This window comes from Mizuhopecten yessoensis, unplaced genomic scaffold (genome assembly GCF_002113885.1).
Source record: "Mizuhopecten yessoensis strain PY_sf001 unplaced genomic scaffold, ASM211388v2 scaffold11037, whole genome shotgun sequence".
NCBI classification, from domain to species: Eukaryota; Metazoa; Mollusca; class Bivalvia; order Pectinida; family Pectinidae; genus Mizuhopecten; species Mizuhopecten yessoensis.
The window spans coordinates 885,666-906,372 of NW_018408847.1; the positions used below are offsets into that span (position 1 = coordinate 885,666).

A 20,707-nucleotide genomic window follows, 5' to 3' on the forward strand; every position below is an offset into this window, starting at 1 on the left:
TTTTTATCCTGTATTCCAGGCTTCATTTTAGCGATTTTTTTTTAACAGTATTGATAAAAATGCTTCACGACAAAAAATTGTCATAAATTTTCTCTCATTATAATTTCAGAATTTTTGTGAAGCGGCCGCTCTCGAAATGTGACGAATCTCGAAATTACTCTATTTGACTGTTACATTTTGGGACGGCAAAGAACTAAAATTGCGCACCTGAACATGACCCATCTTTCCTTGAAATGCGCTCGTCTGAAAGATATGAAAATATAACGAATTAGAAACTGATTGACTTTTGCTATTAATTAAAAGAAATGTAGAAATGCAAGAAACGCAATGGAAAGAAACGCTCGTGGCCTTTAATTACTCAATCAGTTTGGCTACTCAGCTCATTTGATACGCCCGTTATATTTTCCTCTCAATATTTCGATTAATTCTGGACAAATTATCTTCAAATTTTATGAAAAGACGAAAAACTTTATATACGATTGACTTTATATGATAAAAAATGTTACTATCGTGTCGTTCCTGTGTAGCGGACCTTGACTGGGTCGATCTTCGGCGACCAAATAGCTCGGTTGGTAGAGCGTCCGTCTAGAGTTCGGATGGTCCCGGGTTCGAACCCCGGTCTGGACGTGCATTTTCCCTCTCCTATTACATTTGGCGCCCAACGAAATATTGTATCGTATTGGGGCTGATATTTTTACCGAAGGTTAATCTAAACCCCTAACACATGTAAAAGACAGTTTAGGCCCAAATAAAGATCTAATTCTCAGGTCCCCGTGGCTGTAACTAATTCTCAGGTCCCCGGGGCTGTAATTAATTCTCAGGTCCCCGCGGCTGTAACTAATTATCAGGTCCCCGTGGCTGTAACTAACTCTCAGGTCCCCGTTACAGCCAGGGCCCCGCGGCTGTAACTAATTCTCAGGTCCCCCTTACAGCCAGGTCCCCGTGGCTGTCACTAATTCTCAGGTCCCCGTGGCTTTAACTAATTCTCAGGTCCCCGTGGCTTTAACTAATTCTCAGGTCCCCGTTACCGCCAGGTCCCCGTGGCTGTAACTAATTCTCATCTCCCCGTGGCTGTTACTAATTATCAGGTCCCCGTGGCTGTAACTAATCCTCAGGTCCCCGTGGCTGTTACTAATTCTCAGGACCCCGTGGCTGTAACTAATTCTCAGGTCCCCGTGGCTGTAACTAATTATCATGTCCCCGTGGCTGTTACTAATTCTCAGGTCCCCGTGGCTGTAACTAATTCTCAGGTCCCCGTTACAGCCAGGTCCCCGTGGCTGTAACTAATTCTCAGGTCCCCGTGGCTGTAATTAATTCTCAGGTCCCCGTGGCTGTAACTAATTATCAGGTCCCCGTGGCTGTAACTAATTCTCAGGTCCCCGTGGCTGTAACTATAATGCTCAGGTCTTCTACTTCTAAATGGTACTGACCCTAATGTTCAGGTCCCTCTGATTTGGAGTAATTTAAGATCTTATTGAACGTAAAATTACTTTAAATTAATTATTTGGACACAATTCTTTGCTATGGTAAACACTGTTTCTATTTAGGCCTATGATATTTTGATAATCATTGGAAATGTATCAAGTTCGAGGCTATACATGTGATGCTAACTGTGCAAACCATTTCTGTGTTAAACCACGGACTTATATAACATCTATTTACCTAAATCTACCTTAACGCTCAACTCAGTATAAGAGAAAGTATACCTCACCTGTCCTTATTTTAACTAGGCACAAGATATTTAAGTAAAATAACACATTATTTAAAATATTTTCTTTCATAAAGAACTGTTCATTTCGCGTTAGCCACACAATGCCAACACAATATGTAAACCAATCAGTTCGTGTCAACCATGCAATGGTAAGCCATTCAATACGATTATGGTTGCGCAGCCTCCAACAGATGTTGCTTCCGTGATGCATTGATTTGCTGGCGATTCCACATCACATGGCAGAGATGAAGAATTGTGCGGACAACCCGGAGCCTGTGGAGGATATCCATGGAGACGGGCGTTGGATGAGTCAGGTGCTCTCTCGTGTGTTATTTTTTTGCCAGTTATTTATGTAGGTACGGGGCGCCTAACGTGCTTACAACAGATATCGGGGTGTTTTACATAGTCCGAAAATGTCTGCCCTACCATCAGAATAGCTTGAACAATCGTAATATGCTCTCTCCCCCAGACAAATGAAACATAATTTAACGGTTCGCGTTCTTCGACACGACCTAGCTGCGATAACGTAACTTCTGTCGACAAGCCAATGTTTATAATCCGGCCGGGGCAGGCCGGGCAGAGGAGGCCGGGTATTAACTATAGCAATCAAGTTCAAGTTCTTTATTACTTCAAGTCGGTTGACTTATCAGTCATAACATATATACAAAACAATACAGAGACAACATACAATATGATACACACACACATACACACACACACACACACACACACACATAACAATTCAACTTTTATTCCTTAAGTTTGACAACTTATTGGATAACTATACTTTACAATAAATTACAAATTACGTATATGTATTGTGCAATCAACACTCATTATCACTCCCACATCATTATTGTGCATTCAACAATCATTAACGCTCTCACATCATCATCATCATCATCATCATCATCATCATCATCATCATCTGCATCATTAACATCTGACATTAACAACAACAACATGTAATCCGTAACGATACAAATGTCAATAATACATAAATAGACATTTATATAAATTATATTGATGTGCATGTTTACGTCACTCGTGCCTTATTTGCCTCAAAAATGTATCTAGCAAGTTTACGAATAACGCTGATATTATCAGCACTTAGTAACTGTACAAGTTTAAACATTGAAGGATTTCGCCAGTAATATGGTTTTATGTATTTTACTCTCAGAATATGAAAATTGTTACATATTAAAATAAAATGATATTCGTCTTCAATATCTGAAATGCAGCTCATACAGTGTCTTTGTTCTCTCGTTATGTTATTGTATCTACCAGTCTCAATAGCTAAATTATGTGCAGAAAGACGAAGTTTAGATAAACAGATCCGGTATTTCATTGGAATATACTTTGTCAAATAGTATTGAAGAGTATGGTGATTTGCTAAGTGCTTATATAAAATACATTTAGGTGAGGTTTCTAATAGCCCTCTCAGATATTGTTGACTTTGATCAAATATTCTTTGCTTTATCATGTACAAAATACTTTTATGGTTATATGAATAATAATTTGTCCATACATCTGCGAATCCGAGAGAAAAAAGACAATGTTTGACATACTTAACCCAGTTAAAGCAATTGCCTGTATTGCTACTACTTAAAAAGGAATACGCAGTTTGCAAAATACAATTTTTCGAATCCATTAGTTTTAACCAATATTTTATCATTCTGAATTTTCTTATATTTTCCAAAGGATGTCGACCTAATTCAAAATAAACCATTGCGTTGCAAGTCGACTTCTTAACTTTTAAAATCTTCTTACAAAAGTGTAGGTGTAACCTCTCAATATCCGTACCTTTTGTAGATCCCCATACTTCACATGCGTAATGCAATATACTACAAACATACGTATCAAATAAATGCAATAACGTTGTACAGTTTAGGCTCAAGTTAGAAGAGCTTGAAAAAAGAGCATACATGGCCTTTCTTCCTTGGTCAGATAACTGTTTCTGTATATGATTAAATTTATTATTGAATTTCAGTTTTACTCCTAGGTAGCTGAAAACATCTACAACTTCCACCTCCAAACCATTATACATCCATCTTTCTCTATCTCGTATACTACCACCGTTTCTAAATACAACTACTTTGGTTTTCTCAGTGTTAACTGTTAATTTCCATTTAGTAGAATACACATTCAGATTATCTAAAAGACTCTGTAAACCTTCAATAGTTTCGGAAAACAATACTAAGTCATCTGCATACATTAACAAAAACAAACTTAATTCACCAAAGTCATAGTCCGTTGCACCATTTTCAATAAATGAGGTTTCAAAATCATTAACAAAAACTGAGAACAATAAAGGCGATAATATTTCCCCTTGCATTAATCCAACACTGCACTCAAAATAATTAGAACATTTACCGTTAGTTGATACACAAGATTTAACTGATTTGTAAAATGATTTAATGACGGATAACATTTTCCCACGAATACCAAGCTTAGTCAGCTTACGCCATAAGCTTAATCTATCAACAAAATCAAACGCTTTGCGAAAGTCCACAAAGCAACAGTACAAACGTTTCTTTGAAGATAAAGTTTTCGTTATAATAGAATGTAATGCGAAAATTGCATCAATCGTACTAAGTTCTGGACGAAATCCGAATTGCGCATCAGTAATAAGGTCATATTTTGTACACACATCTAAAATACGTTTATTTAGTACAGAGGTAAAAAGTTTACAAAGACAACTAATTAAACTGATACCTCTAAAGTTATTAGGGTCATTTAAAACACCTTTCTTATGGACAGGAATAATTATGGCTGACGACCAATTAGAAGGAAAATAACCAGATTCTAGTATAGAATTAAACAACGTAGATAAAGTTGGAAGAAGTAATTCCACGCCAGCTTTTAAACATTCATTTAACAAACCATCAGGTCCATGTGATTTACCACATTTCAATTTCCGAATAGCATTTTTTACTTCTTGTAACGAAATAGGAGCATCTAATTCCTCAAAAACAGTGTCATAATCAGTAAGAATAAAATCGTCATGATGGACTGGATCATTATTTTGTTGTACAGAAGACAGGTTTTTGAAATGATTGAACAGTTGATTACCATTACACATTGGTGTTTTAGCTTTCTTCTTACCAAATTTCTTATAAAAAGACCCGGGGTTATGTTTTCTCATATACTCCAACATATCACCTTCTGCGCTCAAATATTGCCTCTTAAACTTACTTTCCAGGATTTTGTACTCTTTTTTCTTACGGATAAGAAGAGTGTGTGTCCAGTAACATTTGTTAATGTTGAAATTCTTTAAAGCAACTAAATATTGTTTACGTAGAGCTCTAACACGATCATTAAACCAGGGCTTATCTTCGGAACTAGAAAAGGTGTGGGTGTCAACTTTAACAGGGGGCTTATCAGTGTTATTTTTGGGCGGTTTTCTTAGAAAAAATGGTTTCATAGTCCCTAGTAAAACATCAGTAAAATTACTTACACAGGTATCAATAGAATATTGATTTAATTCATCATTGATTAAAACTGATTTCTTTATTAAGTCTAAATTAACTCTTACAGATTCGATAAATTGATGTTGGTACTCCTCCTTCCATTTATACACAGGTCTATCATTAGAATTGTCATCATCATACTCATCATCATCATCATCATCATCATCATCATCATCATCATCATCATCATCCTCATCACCACCTCCTAAATTACAGTGTATTTCAATGTGCAATGGAGCATGGTCGGAAAATTCAACAAATTCGCAAACCATGAATTTTTTAACAACAGAAAACATACTAAATGGCATTAATACATAATCAATAACACTCATTCCATTTGCACCACAGAAAGTAAAATCACTAGATAGATTGGCTAGGTCTCTACCATTTAAAATTCTTAGACCCGAGGATTTACATAGGTTTAATAATCTTGTACCAAATTCGTTGACTCCTGGATCAGGGTTTGTTCTGATCGGCAGAAGCCTTTCTTCATCAGTGTCACTTAAGTAGTTAAAAATGGATTCAATATGAGACTGTATACCGCCATATAAATTGTCGAATGAAATAAAATCATCTGTATTACGGGTACGACTGTTTAAATCACCTATAACCATTACATTTCTGGATTCAGAATATTCACTTATAACGTTTTCTAGAATTGAAAAAATATCACAATCATATTGTTCATAAAAACGAGATGAACTAGGTGGAATATATGTAAATAACAGTATTAGGTTGTCAGTACAACTGGTCAAATCCTGGTCAAGAGTAACCGGTATAATTGTATCAAACAAAACATTACCTACATTTACAAATTTAAAAATAGTATTACGTATTAGTAACACCAATCCACCACCTTGTGTACAGCGTGTTAATTTCCTTGGTACAACAACTGCGTGAAAGTCCTCAAGGTCTACCTCAAAGTCTTTTGGAATCCAGCACTCGGATAAAAAAATAATATCATAGTTAAGTATAACATTGCGGAATTCAGTAACTTTAAGTTTTTTTTCTATTCCACCATTTACGTTCCAGGAAATAATTCTGATATCGGTATCAGACACATGTTTCGCCCGGTCACACTTGGTACTGTCGTTGATTGTTGCCCCCCGACACCCCTATGTAGGCGAGTGCGTAGGCGTAGCTGTGAATCGACGTTGACGCTTGGAATGGCGTTGACCAGAAGTCGGCGTCCGGTCCAAAGCATCACGGTAGGACTGCTGGGTAGCTTCTCTCTGTGTGGATCGAGATGTAGCTACTGTCTCTGTAACGCCCTCCGAGGAGGCGTCATGGTAGAGCTTACCATTAACGTAGAGCCGATCACGTACCAACTTAACCCTACAGCCTTCACTTCTGTAGTGCTTAAGCACAGGGTACAACTTGCGACGTCTGTCCTCGATTTCCGCTGGAAATTGTTCGTTGATCCAAAATCCAGAACCCTTCAGTTTCGAAGAACTGTCTCGAACAAGTTCTAGGTCCTTGTGGTGAATAAATCTAGCCACTATGGGTCGATGCTTGCCGTTCACAAACTTGCCAAAACGATGTACATTCCCAAAATCTATGTGTGAGTCAATCCCGAGCTCGTAATAAAGGAAATCACGCAGTTTGGCCTCAGTGTCCTCCCCTGGATTTTCCCCTTGTAGTCCATGGAATATGAGGTTGTTCTTCATGGACCTGTATTGCAGGTCTATGACAAGATCCTTCAGCTTAGTTCTCTCGGAACGGAGCTCTGTTAATTCTTCTATGACTTTTGTGGTGTCAACTACATTCTTGTCATCAGCAGCTTTGAGATTGGCCAGAGTAATGTTGTTTCGATCCAGACAAGACTTCACATCGTCATACATATCACTCAGGGCCTGGGCACCCTTTTCCATTTCATTGGACTGCCTGATAACATTGGACACAGAATTGCGAATTTCCCTGTACTTAACGTCAATATTCTTCACCTCATGATCTAACTGATGGACTTTAGAGGTCAACGAGGTCACATCCTTCTGGACTTGATCAATCTTTATGACTTGGTTTTCAATGTGGGTAAGACGTGTATCTAGTCTATTAAAAAGTTCAGTCATGTGCTTCATAACAGCCGTGGAATCCTCTGAAACACCTTCATATATTACTTTATGTGCCTCACTAACAATGCTAGATGTAGATTGATGCTTGGTGGGGACAGTTTTTTTGGGGGCCATGGTGTAGAACAGAGCGGACCGCTGTCACCTACTGTAGACACCCGACACATAAACACAAAGTCGTACACGGAGCTAAAAATAGCACCGACACAAGCGGGCACGTGCACATCTCCAGGTAAGGTAACATTGGTCAATAGAGCGTGACGAAAGTTTGGCTATGGTCACTCGGTGCTGTCCTACTCACTACCCAGGTAGATATGGGGTATATATATAATATACGTATTACTGGCGAATAAGGCAGACGAGGGTAAAATCGCTCAAAATGCAATCAGAACAACGCAAATGCCACAAAATGAGAATACTAGGGCCACATGGTCATCTTGCAATGTAAATACCTTACTTGTATATGTGCACCAATCCAGAGAATAATGTTATCACTCAAAATCCGTCGGAGACATAATCAACACGACCGCCATGCACACCGGAAGCAATTATAATTCTAAAGACACGACCCTCTTTCGACCAATGCCCGAGGACTTGAACTATGTAATTCTTGGATGGACCGCAGGGTGTTGTTGTCACTTGCTGGAAGATAAGTGTTATATTTACTGTGAAGATGTCCTTCACATGCATATGTACTTATCTCCCAACCAGTGTCAGCAAACCTTGACCTGTGCACAGACCAAGTAGATCTTCTAATTTAGCAAAGGATGCAAATTATACTTGCGACAGAGAAAAAGAAAATACAACCGCCAGACCGGAATTCCAGTCTGGATTCCCAAAACCTTGATGCAAATTCTAACCAGCTTTAATTTACAACTAGCCAGAGTTTCCTCTGGCCCTGACACCAGACTTGGATATTTTGACAGCAGATCGATGTCTGGTGTGGGGCCATAGTGCACAACTATTATCTATATGAAAATGTGGAATTCTCTGACACCATTTGGAATGGGGGAGTTTTGATGTGGTGACAACAAAAATCTACTATGACACAATACATACATAACTGTACCTCAAATATTTCGATAGATGGATTATTTATTGATCTGAAGCCAGTCTTATCATCACCATCAGCTGCTAAATTCCATCAGTAGAGTCCTCGGATTTCAATCTTTCAAAATTTCCCACCTGAGCTAACGCCATTTTGCAGGTCATTGGAGTGACTGATGAACAAACCGTACTGATCCAGACCGAAAAGGGAATGTATTATACTTGTATAGATGATTTCTGGGCCACGTCATTTTGTTGATTAGTACGTCACTTCCCGATACCAAACGGTATCGGAGAATTCCACGTTTTCATATAGTAGTGCACTCTGGCCCCACCAGACATCTATCTGTCAAAATGTCTTAAGTCTGGTGTCAGGACCAGAGGAAACTAATTAACAACCTAACCATTGTTGATTACCCCATCCAAGTTTGACTACATTCGTCCTATATTCGACAAAGTTGAAGACCTAGTACAAGGCCCTATACCGGCCACCTTCTGTGGGTGTAGTATTTTTTTTAGTTGGAGGTTGTATCTATCTGGAAAGAAAAAATGCAATAGCACCTTTGGAATGCAAGCTCTCTGAACTCTAACTGGACCCTCTAACCCACTGAACTACCCACTCAGTTCCAGTCACTTGTACAGATATATTCAGTTATTCAGTAATTTTTGTTATTATAGAATTACTACTAACTTCAGAATAATTTAATGAAAAAAATGTGAAAAATCCATTAAATTTAATGAGTGAAAAAGTATGGAATGAGGAGCTAGGTTTGGCCCTTTACCCCCGCTTTGATTTGGTAACAGGAATTTTTGAAAAGTGTTACAACTGTTCATTTAATAATGAAAAAGGAATTAACCCGTCAACATTTAGCACAACATTATATGTTTATTGGTGGTGTTGTCACTGTTTCAGCATCTCCGGTTTATTGCGGAAGGAAAAGAGAGAGAACCAGATGTCCTCTTTATTGGTGATTCAATTATCCAGCAGATGAGGTTTTCCAAGGTAAGGCAATGTGACGGCTCAGCAAACTGCTAGAAGATTGTTTCATAGACTAGCTGACTTTTCCAGAAGCAACTTTTGCTGTAGTTTGTGGAATTCTGGCTCCCATTACAAGTGTACAGTGTTTAACCCTTTCACCCCTATGTGACTTTAGTAGGCTCTACCATGCATTGATATGGATGAGTCCAGGATTGTCTAGAGTGGTGAAAGGGTTAACAGATGTTGAAGTTAAAATGATGGAAAGATTTTCGGAGGCCTAATGATCACATGAATCATACTTTAATTCATAAACAATGTAGCTTACATTTAGATAAAGCATGATTGTATACTGCATATAGAGGATCTGTCATAAGTTTCAAGCCTCTGGCGAACAAATATGAAAAAATCCAAAACAAGTATCATAAATCTAATATAAAGGAAAATGAATGACAGATTCTTTTTATCATATAATACAAATTTAACTGTATAATTGTGATCTGAAATGAATATTTTACACTTGGCCGCCTCTGAAACATTGCTTCACAATGACGTGACGTCACATCGATTGGTCCTATTTGATTGTGACATCATTTCAGAAGTGATATTACATACGTTACATAAACATAATTTATGTGATAGCTTTATGGCACTGCATAACACGCTATTCATATGATAAACGTTTTTATGACTGTAGACTATCAGTCTACCATTAAACGTTTTATGGCTGTAGACTATCAGTCTACCATTTAACGTTTTTATGGCTGTAGACTATCAGTCTACCATTAAATGTTTTTATGGCTGGGGACTATCAGTCTACCATTAAAACTTTTTATGGCTGTAGACTATCAGTCTACCATTTAACGTTTTTATGGCTGTAGACTCTCAGTCTACCATTAAATGTTTTTATGGCTGTAGACTATCAGTCTACCATTTAACGTTTTTATGGCTGTAGACTATCAGTCTACCATTAAACGTTTTTATGGCTGTAGACTATCAGTCTACCATTAAAGGTTTTTATGGCTGTAGACTATCAGTCTACCATTAAACATTTTTATGGCTGTAGACTATCAGTCTACCATTAAACGTTTTTATGGCTGTAGACTATCAGTCTACCATTAAACGTTTTTATGGCTTTAGACTGATAGTCTGCCATTAAATGTTTTTATGGCTCTGGACTATCAGTCTACCATTAAATGTTTTTATGGCTGGAGACTATCAGTCTACCATCAAACCTTTTTATGGCTGTAGACTATCAGTCTACCATTAAACGTTTTTATGGCTGTAGACTATCAGTCTACCATTTAACGTTTTTATGGCTGTAGACTATCAGTCTACCATTAAACGTTCCATTTAACGTTTTTATGGCTGTAGACTATCATTCTACCATTAAACGTTTTTATGGCTGTTGACTATCAGTCTACCATTAAATGTTTCATGGCTGTAGACTATCAGTGTACCATTAAACGTTTTTATGGCTGTAGACTATCATTCTACCATTAAACGTTTTTATGGCTGTTGACTATCAGTCTACCATTAAATGTTTCATGGCTGTAGACTATCAGTCTACCATTAAACGTTCCATTAAACGTTTTTATGACTGTAGACTATCAGTAACATTGAAGTGTTATGTTGTTTCTTTATAGCTCACTTAGCACTGCATCTATTTGTTGTCATCCCCTTTTCTTTAAAATGACTTCTTCTACAGAAGGAAAAAGTCCAGAGTCATGGTATATAGCCTGTAGCTCGCTGTAGTAGACAGCTTTTAATGGTATTCAAAATAAAGGATGTTGACCTGCTACCAAGTCAACACATCAGATATGTGATACACACTTGAACTATGATGACTAAAACTAACATATTTTATTCAGATAGATAACACAAGAGTTAATTCTGTTACCAAAAACCATACAAGATTTTCCCTATTTCCCTTTTTACAGTGCTAACTTTTCCCCACTTCCACGGATACAGTATGCTTTCAGGATGACTCCCAGGTCTGGCCCAACTCTCAGGGACTAACTCACTCGGTCATTCCTTGGAAACAGTCGAGATACCCATCCCTAAACCATATAAACAAATGCAGGGTATCAACACAATCATGAAATTAGAATTGACTCGGGGGTTTGACTCCACCCCTAGGTACTTATTCCTGGACTATAACTTTGAAACGGTTGAGATCCCTAACCAATATCCATATATACCATCACTGGGCATACAGATCCAGGTGAGCGATACAGGCCCTCTGGGACTCCTATATTTAAAAAACTTCTTCTCAATAACCAGTACGTCTAAGGTGATGATATTTGGCATAAAGCTTACTGAGATAAAGCTTACTGAGATAAAGCTTACTGCGATAAAGCTTACTGAGATAAAGCTTACTGAGATGAAGCTTACTGAGATAAAGCTTACTGAGATACAGCTTACTGAGATAAAGCTTACTGAGATAAAGCTTACTGAGATAAAGCTTACTGAGATGAAGGGCTAAAATATTTTAACAACTACATATGTGCTTCTGAACAATCAAAAGGCCCATGGCAATGATATCTGGCAAGTAGCATATTGGGTTGAAGGGCTACCAAATTTGTTCAAATGAATGACCTTGACACACTTTCAACGTCACTGGGGTCAAATGATCGAAAAGTATTCAAGCAATTTCTTCTGAACAACCAAAATTCCTAGGATAATGATATTTGGCCAGTAGCCTGCAGGGGTGAAGGGCTACCAATTTGTTCAAATGAAAAGGATCGCGATATTATACCCAAAAGCCCAGGACGGTGATACTATATATCCAAAAGCCCAGGACGGTGATACTATATATCCAAAAGCCCTGGATGGTGATATTATACCCAAAAGCCCAGGATCACGATATTATACCCAAAAGCCCAGGATGGTGATATTATACCCAAAAGCCCAGGATGGTGATATTTGGACTGTTGCTTAATTATTCCATTTTCATTTTGAATTGTTTGCCCAATATCTTTTTTGAAGATCACTGGTATGAGACTAATACCAGGTGAGTGATTTAGGTTCATTAGGCCTCTTGTTATCACAACACTATATATATTACATTCACTGGTATGAGACTAATACCAGGTGAACGATTTAGGTTCATTAGGCCTCTTGTTATCACGACACTATATATATTACATGGGTACATTGTGTGCACTTTTGTGATCCTATTGCTTATGGTTGTTTCACTGCAGGTTTGGAAGATGTTGCTGGAACCCCTCCACTGCCTTAACTTCGGTATTGGTGGAGACCAGACACAAAACGTCCTCTGGCGGGTGTCAAACCAGGAACTGGACAATGTTTCACCAGATGTAGGTCACAAAGTTAGATAACTCTTCCTTGACTTTATACTCCAATGTTTCACCAGATGTAGGTCACAAAGTTAGATAACTCCTCCTTGTCTTTATACTCCAATGTTTCAACAGATGTAGGTCACAAAGTTAGATAACTCTTCCTTGTCTTTATACCTCGATGTTTCACCAGATGTAGGTCACAAAGTTAGATAATTCTTCCTTGGCTTTATACTCCAATGTTTCACCAGATGTAGGTCACTTTTCCTTGTGTTCCAAAGTTAGATAACACTTCCTTGTCTTTATACTCTAATGTTTCACCAGATGTAGGTCACAAAGTTAGATAACTATTCCTTGTCTTTATACTCTAATGTTTCACCAGATGTAGGTCACAAAGTTAGATAACTCTTCCTTGTCTTTATACTCCAATGTTTCACCAGATGTAGGTCACTTTTCCTTGTGTTCCAAAGTTAGATAACTCTTCCTTGTCTTTATACTCTAATGTTTCACCAGATGTAGGTCACAAAGTTAGATAACTCTTCCTTGTCTTTATACTCCAATGTTTCACCAGATGTAGGTCACAAAGTTAGATAACTCTTCCTTGTCTTTATACTCCAATGTTTCACCAGATGTAGGTCACAAAGTTAGATAACTCTTCCTTGTCTTTATACTCCAATGTTTCACCAGATGTAGGTCACAAAGTTAGATAACTCTTCCTTGTCTTTATACTCCAATGTTTCACCAGATGTAGGTCACAAAGTTAGATAACTCTTCCTTGTCTTTATACTCCAATGTTTCACCAGATGTAGGTCACAAAGTTAGATAACTCTTCCTTGTCTTTATACTCCAATGTTTCACCAGATGTAGGTCACAAAGTTAGATAACTCTTCCTTGTCTTTATACTCCAATGTTTCACCAGATGTAGGTCACAAAGTTAGATAACTCTTCCTTGTCTTTATACTCCAATGTTTCACCAGATGTAGGTCACAAAGTTAGATAACTCTTCCTTGTCTTTATACTCCAATGTTTCACCAGATGTAGGTCACAAAGTTAGATAACTCTTCCTTGTCTTTATACTCCAATGTTTCACCAGATGTAGGTCACAAAGTTAGATAACTCTTCCTTGTCTTTATACTCCAATGTTTCACCAGATGTAGGTCACAAAGTTAGATAACTCTTCCTTGTCTTTATACTCCAATGTTTCACCAGATGTAGGTCACAAAGTTAGATAACTCTTCCTTGTCTTTATACTCCAATGTTTCACCAGATGTAGGTCACAAAGTTAGATAACTCTTCCTTGTCTTTATACTCCAATGTTTCACCAGATGTAGGTCACAAAGTTAGATAACTCTTCCTTGTCTTTATACTCCAATGTTTCACCAGATGTAGGTCACAAAGTTAGATAACTCTTCCTTGTCTTTATACTCCAATGTTTCACCAGATGTAGGTCACAAAGTTAGATAACTCTTCCTTGTCTTTATACTCCAATGTTTCACCAGATGTAGGTCACAAAGTTAGATAACTCTTCCTTGTCTTTATACTCCAATGTTTCACCAGATGTAGGTCACAAAGTTAGATAACTCTTCCTTGTCTTTATACTCCAATGTTTCACCAGATGTAGGTCACAAAGTTAGATAACTCTTCCTTGTCTTTATACTCCAATGTTTCACCAGATGTAGGTCACAAAGTTAGATAACTCTTCCTTGTCTTTATACTCCAATGTTTCACCAGATGTAGGTCACAAAGTTAGATAACTCTTCCTTGTCTTTATACTCCAATGTTTCACCAGATGTAGGTCACAAAGTTAGATAACTCTTCCTTGTCTTTATACTCCAATGTTTCACCAGATGTAGGTCACAAAGTTAGATAACTCTTCCTTGTCTTTATACTCCAATGTTTCACCAGATGTAGGTCACAAAGTTAGATAACTCTTCCTTGTCTTTATACTCCAATGTTTCACCAGATGTAGGTCACAAAGTTAGATAACTCTTCCTTGTCTTTATACTCCAATGTTTCACCAGATGTAGGTCACAAAGTTAGATAACTCTTCCTTGTCTTTATACTCCAATGTTTCACCAGATGTAGGTCACAAAGTTAGATAACTCTTCCTTGTCTTTATACTCCAATGTTTCACCAGATGTAGGTCACAAAGTTAGATAACTCTTCCTTGTCTTTATACTCCAATGTTTCACCAGATGTAGGTCACAAAGTTAGATAACTCTTCCTTGTCTTTATACTCCAATGTTTCACCAGATGTAGGTCACAAAGTTAGATAACTCTTCCTTGTCTTTATACTCCAATGTTTCACCAGATGTAGGTCACAAAGTTAGATAACTCTTCCTTGTCTTTATACTCCAATGTTTCACCAGATGTAGGTCACAAAGTTAGATAACTCTTCCTTGTCTTTATACTCCAATGTTTCACCAGATGTAGGTCACAAAGTTAGATAACTCTTCCTTGTCTTTATACTCCAATGTTTCACCAGATGTAGGTCACAAAGTTAGATAACTCTTCCTTGTCTTTATACTCCAATGTTTCACCAGATGTAGGTCACAAAGTTAGATAACTCTTCCTTGTCTTTATACTCCAATGTTTCACCAGATGTAGGTCACAAAGTTAGATAACTCTTCCTTGTCTTTATACTCCAATGTTTCACCAAATGTAGGTCACAAAGTCAGATAACTCTTCCTTGTCTTTATACTCCAATGTTTCACCAGATGTAGGTCAGAAAGTTAGATAACTCTTCCTTGTCTTTATACTCCAATATTTCACCAGATGTAGGTCACTTTTCCTTGTGTTCCAAAGTTAGATGACTCTCTCTTGACTTTATGCTCCAAAGTTACATAAGCTTTCCTTGTTGGTTTTAACCTGTAACATAAGCTTGATCAAAATTCATGATCATGTAAATAACAATATTATTTTATACAACTCATGTTTATTGTGAATGATTGTATTGCTGTATAATGATAATAATAATATACAACATTTATATAGCGCCCTATATAATTTATAAAATTACTCTAAAGCTTTGTACAACATATGGATAATAGCATAAGTTATAATTGTTTAACAAAAGTCTTACAATCACCATTATACATTAAGCAAGAAGATCATCATGATTTAAAGGATATTCTCAAAATGAGATAAATTTTGTTTGTAAATATGGTGTCGAAGATACAAAGTATGTGCTTAAAAAGAAAGATATAAACTCTTTAGCTTGAAAAGATATATGTTCAGAGAGAGTTAGCTCTTATTTATGAAGGAGACAACCAAAGATTAACCTTATTTTATGTGATACTAATTCTTTACATCTAAGTTCACGATAATGTTCAATCACAGATTCAAGTATCCTACCAACAATTATTTTTACATTACATAAGATATGTATGCTAAATAATGTGCCATTTAATGCCTCCAGAAATAGGTATGGAAATTCTGTGAGGAAATTAGTTTGCTATTAAAAATAAACTAAAGTATTCAATTAAATGATCATCTATATCTCTGGTGGTGATTACATGCATCAAGGGAAGATAACTCCTGTTTTAATGTTACCTAGGTGATAGTCCTCATGGTCGGTACAAACAACCACGGCCACAATGCTGAGCAAATTGTCGACGGAATCATGGCAATCGCGGAAGTCGTTCGAACCAAGCAACCAAAGGCACAACTGATCATCATGGTAATAATGTCTGAAATGGTCATTTATCTCGATTTTAGAAAATATGTTGTATTTGTTTGATTGACATTGAAACTTGGTGTTGAATATTACAGGGTTTCATTTACGTCAGGTGTTGATGATATCTGCTTTCATAACAAAGAGGATTATTAAGACAGTGTGTTGGTTAAAGAAAGATATATTTTCCCCACAAAATCATGTCAGATATTACAAGACTTCCTTACAGACAGGTGTCAGTAAAGTCAGGTGTCAGTAAAGTCAAGTGTTGGCAAAGTCAGGTGTTTAATAAAGTCAGGTGTCCAAAAATGCCAGGTGTCTGTAAAGTCAGGTGTCCAAAAAAGTAGGGTGTCTGTAAAGACACGTGTCAGTAATGTCAGGAGTCTGTAAAGTCAGGTGACCAAAAAAGTAAGGTGGCTGTAAAGACAGGTGTCAGTAAAGTCAAGTGTTGGAAAAGTCAGGTGTTTAATAAAGCCAGGTGTCTGTAAAGTCGGGTGTCTGTAAAGTCAGGAGTCCAAAAATTAAGGCGGTTAATAAAGTCAGGAGTCTGGTGTCCAAAAAAGTCAGGTGGCTGTAAAGTCAGGTGTCCAAAAATGTCAGGTGTCTGTAAAGTCAGGTGTCTGTAAAGACAGGTGTCAGTAATGTCAGGTGTCTGTAAAGTCAGGTGTCCAAAAATTAAGGTGTTTAATAAAGTCAGGTGTCTGGTGTCCAAAAAAGTCAGGTGTCTGTAATGTCAGGTGTCTGTAAAGTCAGGTATCTGTAAAGTCAGGCGTCTGTAAAGTCGGGTGTCTGTAAAGTCAGGTATCTGTAAAGTAAGGTATCTGTAAAGTCAGGTGTCTGTAAAGGCAGGTGTCCAAAAATGTCAGGTGTCTGTAAAGTCAGGTGTCCAAAAAAGTCAGGTATCTGTAAAGTCAGGTGTCTGTAAAGTCAGGTGTCAGTAAAGTCAGGTGTCTGTAAAGTCAGGTATCTGTAATGTCAGGTGTCTGTTATGTCAGGTGTCCAAAAAAGTCAGGTGTCTGTAAAGTCAGGTGTCTGTAATGTCAGGTGTCTGTAAAGTCAGGTGTCTGTAAAGTCGGGTGTCTGTAAAGGCAGGTGTCTGTAATGTCAGGTGTTAAATAAAGTCAGGTGACCAAAAATGTCAGGTATCTGTAAAGTCAGGTGTCCAAAAATGTCAGGTGTCTGTAAAATCAGGTCTCCAAAAATGTCAGGAGTTTATAAAGTCAGGTGTCCAAAAATGTCAGGGGTCTGTAATATCAGGTGTCTGTAAAATTGGGTATCTGTAAAGTCAGGTGTCTGTAAAGTCAGGTGTCTGTAAAGTCAGGTGTCTGTAAAGGCAGGTGTCTGTAAAGTTGGGTGTCTGTAAAGTCAGGTGTCTGTAATGTCAGGTGTCTGTAAAGCCAGGTGTCTGTAAAGGCAGGTGTCTGTAAAGTCGGGTGTCTGTAAAGTCGGGGGTCTGTAATGTCAGGGGTCTGTAATGTCAGGTGTCTGTAAAGTCAGGTGTCTGTAATGTCAGGTGTCTGTAATGTCAGGTGTCTGTAATATCAGGTGTCTGTAAAATTGGGTATCTGTAAAGTCAGGTGTCTGTAAAGTCGGGTGTCTGTAATGTCAGGTGTCTGTAATGTCAGGTGTCTGTAATGTCGGGTGTCTGTAATGTCGGGTATCTGTAAAGTCAGGTATCTGTAAAGTCAGGTATCTGTAATGTCAGGTGTCTGTAATGTCAGGTATCTGTAAAGTCAGGTATCTGTAAAGTCAGGTGTCTGTAATGTCAGGTGTTTAATAAAGTCAGGTGTCTGTAAAGTCGGGTGTCTGTAAAGTCAGGTATCTGTAATGTCAGGTGTCTGTAATGTCAGGTATCTGTAAAGTCAGGTGTCTGTAAAGTCAGGTGTCTGTAAAGTCAGGTATCTGAAGTCAGGTGTCTGTAAAGTCAGGTATCTGTAAAGTAAGGTATCTGTAAAGTCAGGTGTCTGTAAAGTCAGGTATCTGTAAAGGCAGGTGTCTGTAAAGTCAGGTATCTGAAGTCAGGTGTCTGTAAAGTCAGGTGTCTGTAATGTCAGGTGTCTGTAAAGTCAGGTATCTGTAAAGTCAGGTATCTGTAATGTCAGGTGTCTGTAATGTCAGGTATCTGTAAAGTCAAGTGTCTGTAATGTCAGGTGTCTGTAATGTCAGGTGTCCAAAAATGTCAGGTGTCTGTAAAGTCAGGTGTCCAAAAATGTCAGGTGTCTGTAAAGTCAGGTGTCAAAAACATCAAGTGTCTGTAAAGTCATGTGTCCAAAAACGTCATGTGTCTGTAAAGTCAGGTGTCTGTAAAGTCAGGTGTTTAAAGATGTCAGGTATCTGTAAAGTCAGGTATCTGTAAAGTCAAGTATCTGTAAAGTCAGGTATCCAAAAATGTCAGGTGTCTGTAAAGTCAGGTGTTTAAAGATGTCAGGTATCTGTAAAGTCAGGTCTCTGTTATGTCAGGTGTCTGTAATGTCAGGTATCTCTAAAGTCAGGTGTCTGTAATGTCAGGTGTCTGTAAAGTCAGGTGTCCAAAAATGTCAAGTGTCTGTAAAGTCAGGTGTCCAAAAATGTCAGGTGTCTGTAAAGTCGGGTGTCTGTAAAGTCAGGTGTCTGTAAAGTCAGGTGTCTGTAATGTCAGGTGTCTGTAATGTCAGGTGTTTAATAAAGTCAGGTGACCAAAAATGTCAGGTGTCTGTAAAGTCAGGTGTCCAAAAATGTTAGGTGTCTGTAAAGTCAGGTCTCCAAAAATGTCAGGTGTTTATAAAGTCAGGCGTCCAAAAATGTCAGGTGTCTGTAATGTCGGGTGTCCAAAAATGTCAGGTGTCTGTAAAGGCTGGTGTCCAAAAAAGTCAGGTGTCTGTAAAGTCAGGAGTCCAAAAACATCAAGTGTCTGTAAAGGCAGGTGTCCAAAAAGTCAGGTGTCTGTAAAGTCAGGAGTCCAAAAACATCAAGTGTCTGTAAAGGCAGGTGTCCAAAAAAGACAAGTGTCTGTAAAGTCAGGTGTCTGTAAAGTCAGGGGTCTGTAAAGTCAGGTGTCCAAAAATGTTTGGTGTCTGTAAAGTCAGGTCTCCAAAAATGTCAGGTGTTTATAAAGTTAGGTGTCCAAAAATGTCAGGTGTCTGTAGGTGTCTGTAAAGTCAGGGGTCTGTAAAGGCAGGGGTCCAAAAAAGTCAGGGGTCTGTAAAGTCAGGTGTCCAAAAAAGTAAGGTGCCTGTAAAGTCAGGTGTCTGTAAAGTCAGGGGTCTGTAAAGTCAGGTGTCCAAAAATGTCAAGTGTCTGTAAAGTCAGGTGTCCCAAAACATCAAGTGTCTGTAAAGTCAGGGGTCCAAAAACATCAAGTGTCTGTAAAGGCAGGTGTCCAAAAACGTCATGTGTCTGTAAAGTCAGGTGTCTGTAATGTCAGGTGTTTAATAAAGTCAGGGGACCAAAAATGTCAGGGGTCTGTAAAGGCAGGTGTCCAAAAACATCAAGTGTCTGTAAAGTCAGGTGTCCAAAAACGTCATGTGTCTGTAAAGTCAGGTATTTAAAAAAGGGCAGGTGTCCAAAAGACAGGTGTCAAAAAAGTCCGGTGTCAGTTAAGTCTGACGTCTGTAAAATCAGGTGTCGGCAAATCCAATGTCTGTAAAATCAGTGTTGTCAAAACACTGGTTATTCTTCACAAATACAAGTGAAGTGATGCTACAACAGGAGATCCCATTCAAATTTTCTCAATAATTGACATTGTGAACTAAATATACACATTGTAACTTATTTCTTACATCATTTCTATAATAATAGCTTGATTTAAATTGAAAGTGAAAATATTTCTCTATACACAACTATTAATAAGCGTATGCCCATCACATGTCATGTCGTTTTCATTTAGACTCGTTGTACAATGTGCTTCAGGGTATTCTACCAAGGGGACAGAACCCTAACCCACTGAGGATAAAGAACAGCAAGGTGAATTCTCTACTCGAAGCAAAACTACGCTGTCGTGAAAATGCAACATTTTTCGCTGTGGATGATGAAGTGTTTGTTGGCAGTGATGGGTCGATTAGTGCAAGCGACATGTACGACTACCTCCACCTTACTCCCGAGGGGTACACCAAGCTGTGCGAACCTTTACTGGGGGTGGTAGAGGACTTGTTACAGATCTTTGTTAAAGTAGAGAATGTCTCCCTCGACACAGACTCTATGGCCGGGGAACTTGCCTCCGACACGCAATGAACTGTCCGCTGTTACAATATGGCCGGGGAACTCGCCTCCGATGCGCAATGAACTGTCTGCTGTTACAATATGGCCGGAACTCGCCTCCGACACACAATGAACTGTCGGCTGTTACAGTATAATGGAACACTCTTTCTGCTGTGTGGAATATTGTCTTTTGTAACACGTTTGTTAACTATCACATACTCTCACTACAGTAACCATTATATATTTTATTACCATAGCAACATGTAATATTGTTTCTACAGTAACA

The 20,707-nt window shown here is 38.1% G+C and overlaps 1 protein-coding gene and 1 non-coding gene across 2 annotated transcripts; both read left to right on the forward strand.

The window, feature by feature from the left end:
* Nucleotides 1–554: 554 nt before the first annotated feature.
* On the forward strand, nucleotides 555–627 carry Trnas-aga. The gene has a single exon. It is a non-coding gene; the product is annotated as a tRNA-Ser (tRNA).
* A 1,254-nt stretch (nucleotides 628–1,881) lies between these two features.
* LOC110464837 (platelet-activating factor acetylhydrolase IB subunit beta-like) lies at nucleotides 1,882–20,470 on the forward strand. Its single transcript, XM_021520285.1, has 5 exons — nucleotides 1,882–2,025; nucleotides 9,211–9,300; nucleotides 12,477–12,593; nucleotides 16,129–16,251; nucleotides 20,134–20,470. The coding sequence occupies exons 1-5, from the start codon at nucleotides 1,948–1,950 to the stop codon at nucleotides 20,452–20,454; spliced, it is 729 nt and encodes a 242-aa protein (XP_021375960.1). The 5' UTR covers nucleotides 1,882–1,947; the 3' UTR covers nucleotides 20,455–20,470.
* The last annotated feature ends 237 nt before the right edge of the window (nucleotides 20,471–20,707 follow it).

Coding starts and splice junctions, on each gene's coding strand:
- LOC110464837 (XM_021520285.1), top strand. CDS start 1,948: ATGGCAGAGATGAAGAATTGTGCGGACAACCCGGAGCCTGTGGAGGAT. Junction 12,594..16,128: donor TGGACAATGTTTCACCAGAT/GTAGGTCACAAA, acceptor AATGTTACCTAG/GTGATAGTCCTCATGGTCGG. Junction 16,252..20,133: donor AGGCACAACTGATCATCATG/GTAATAATGTCT, acceptor AATGTGCTTCAG/GGTATTCTACCAAGGGGACA.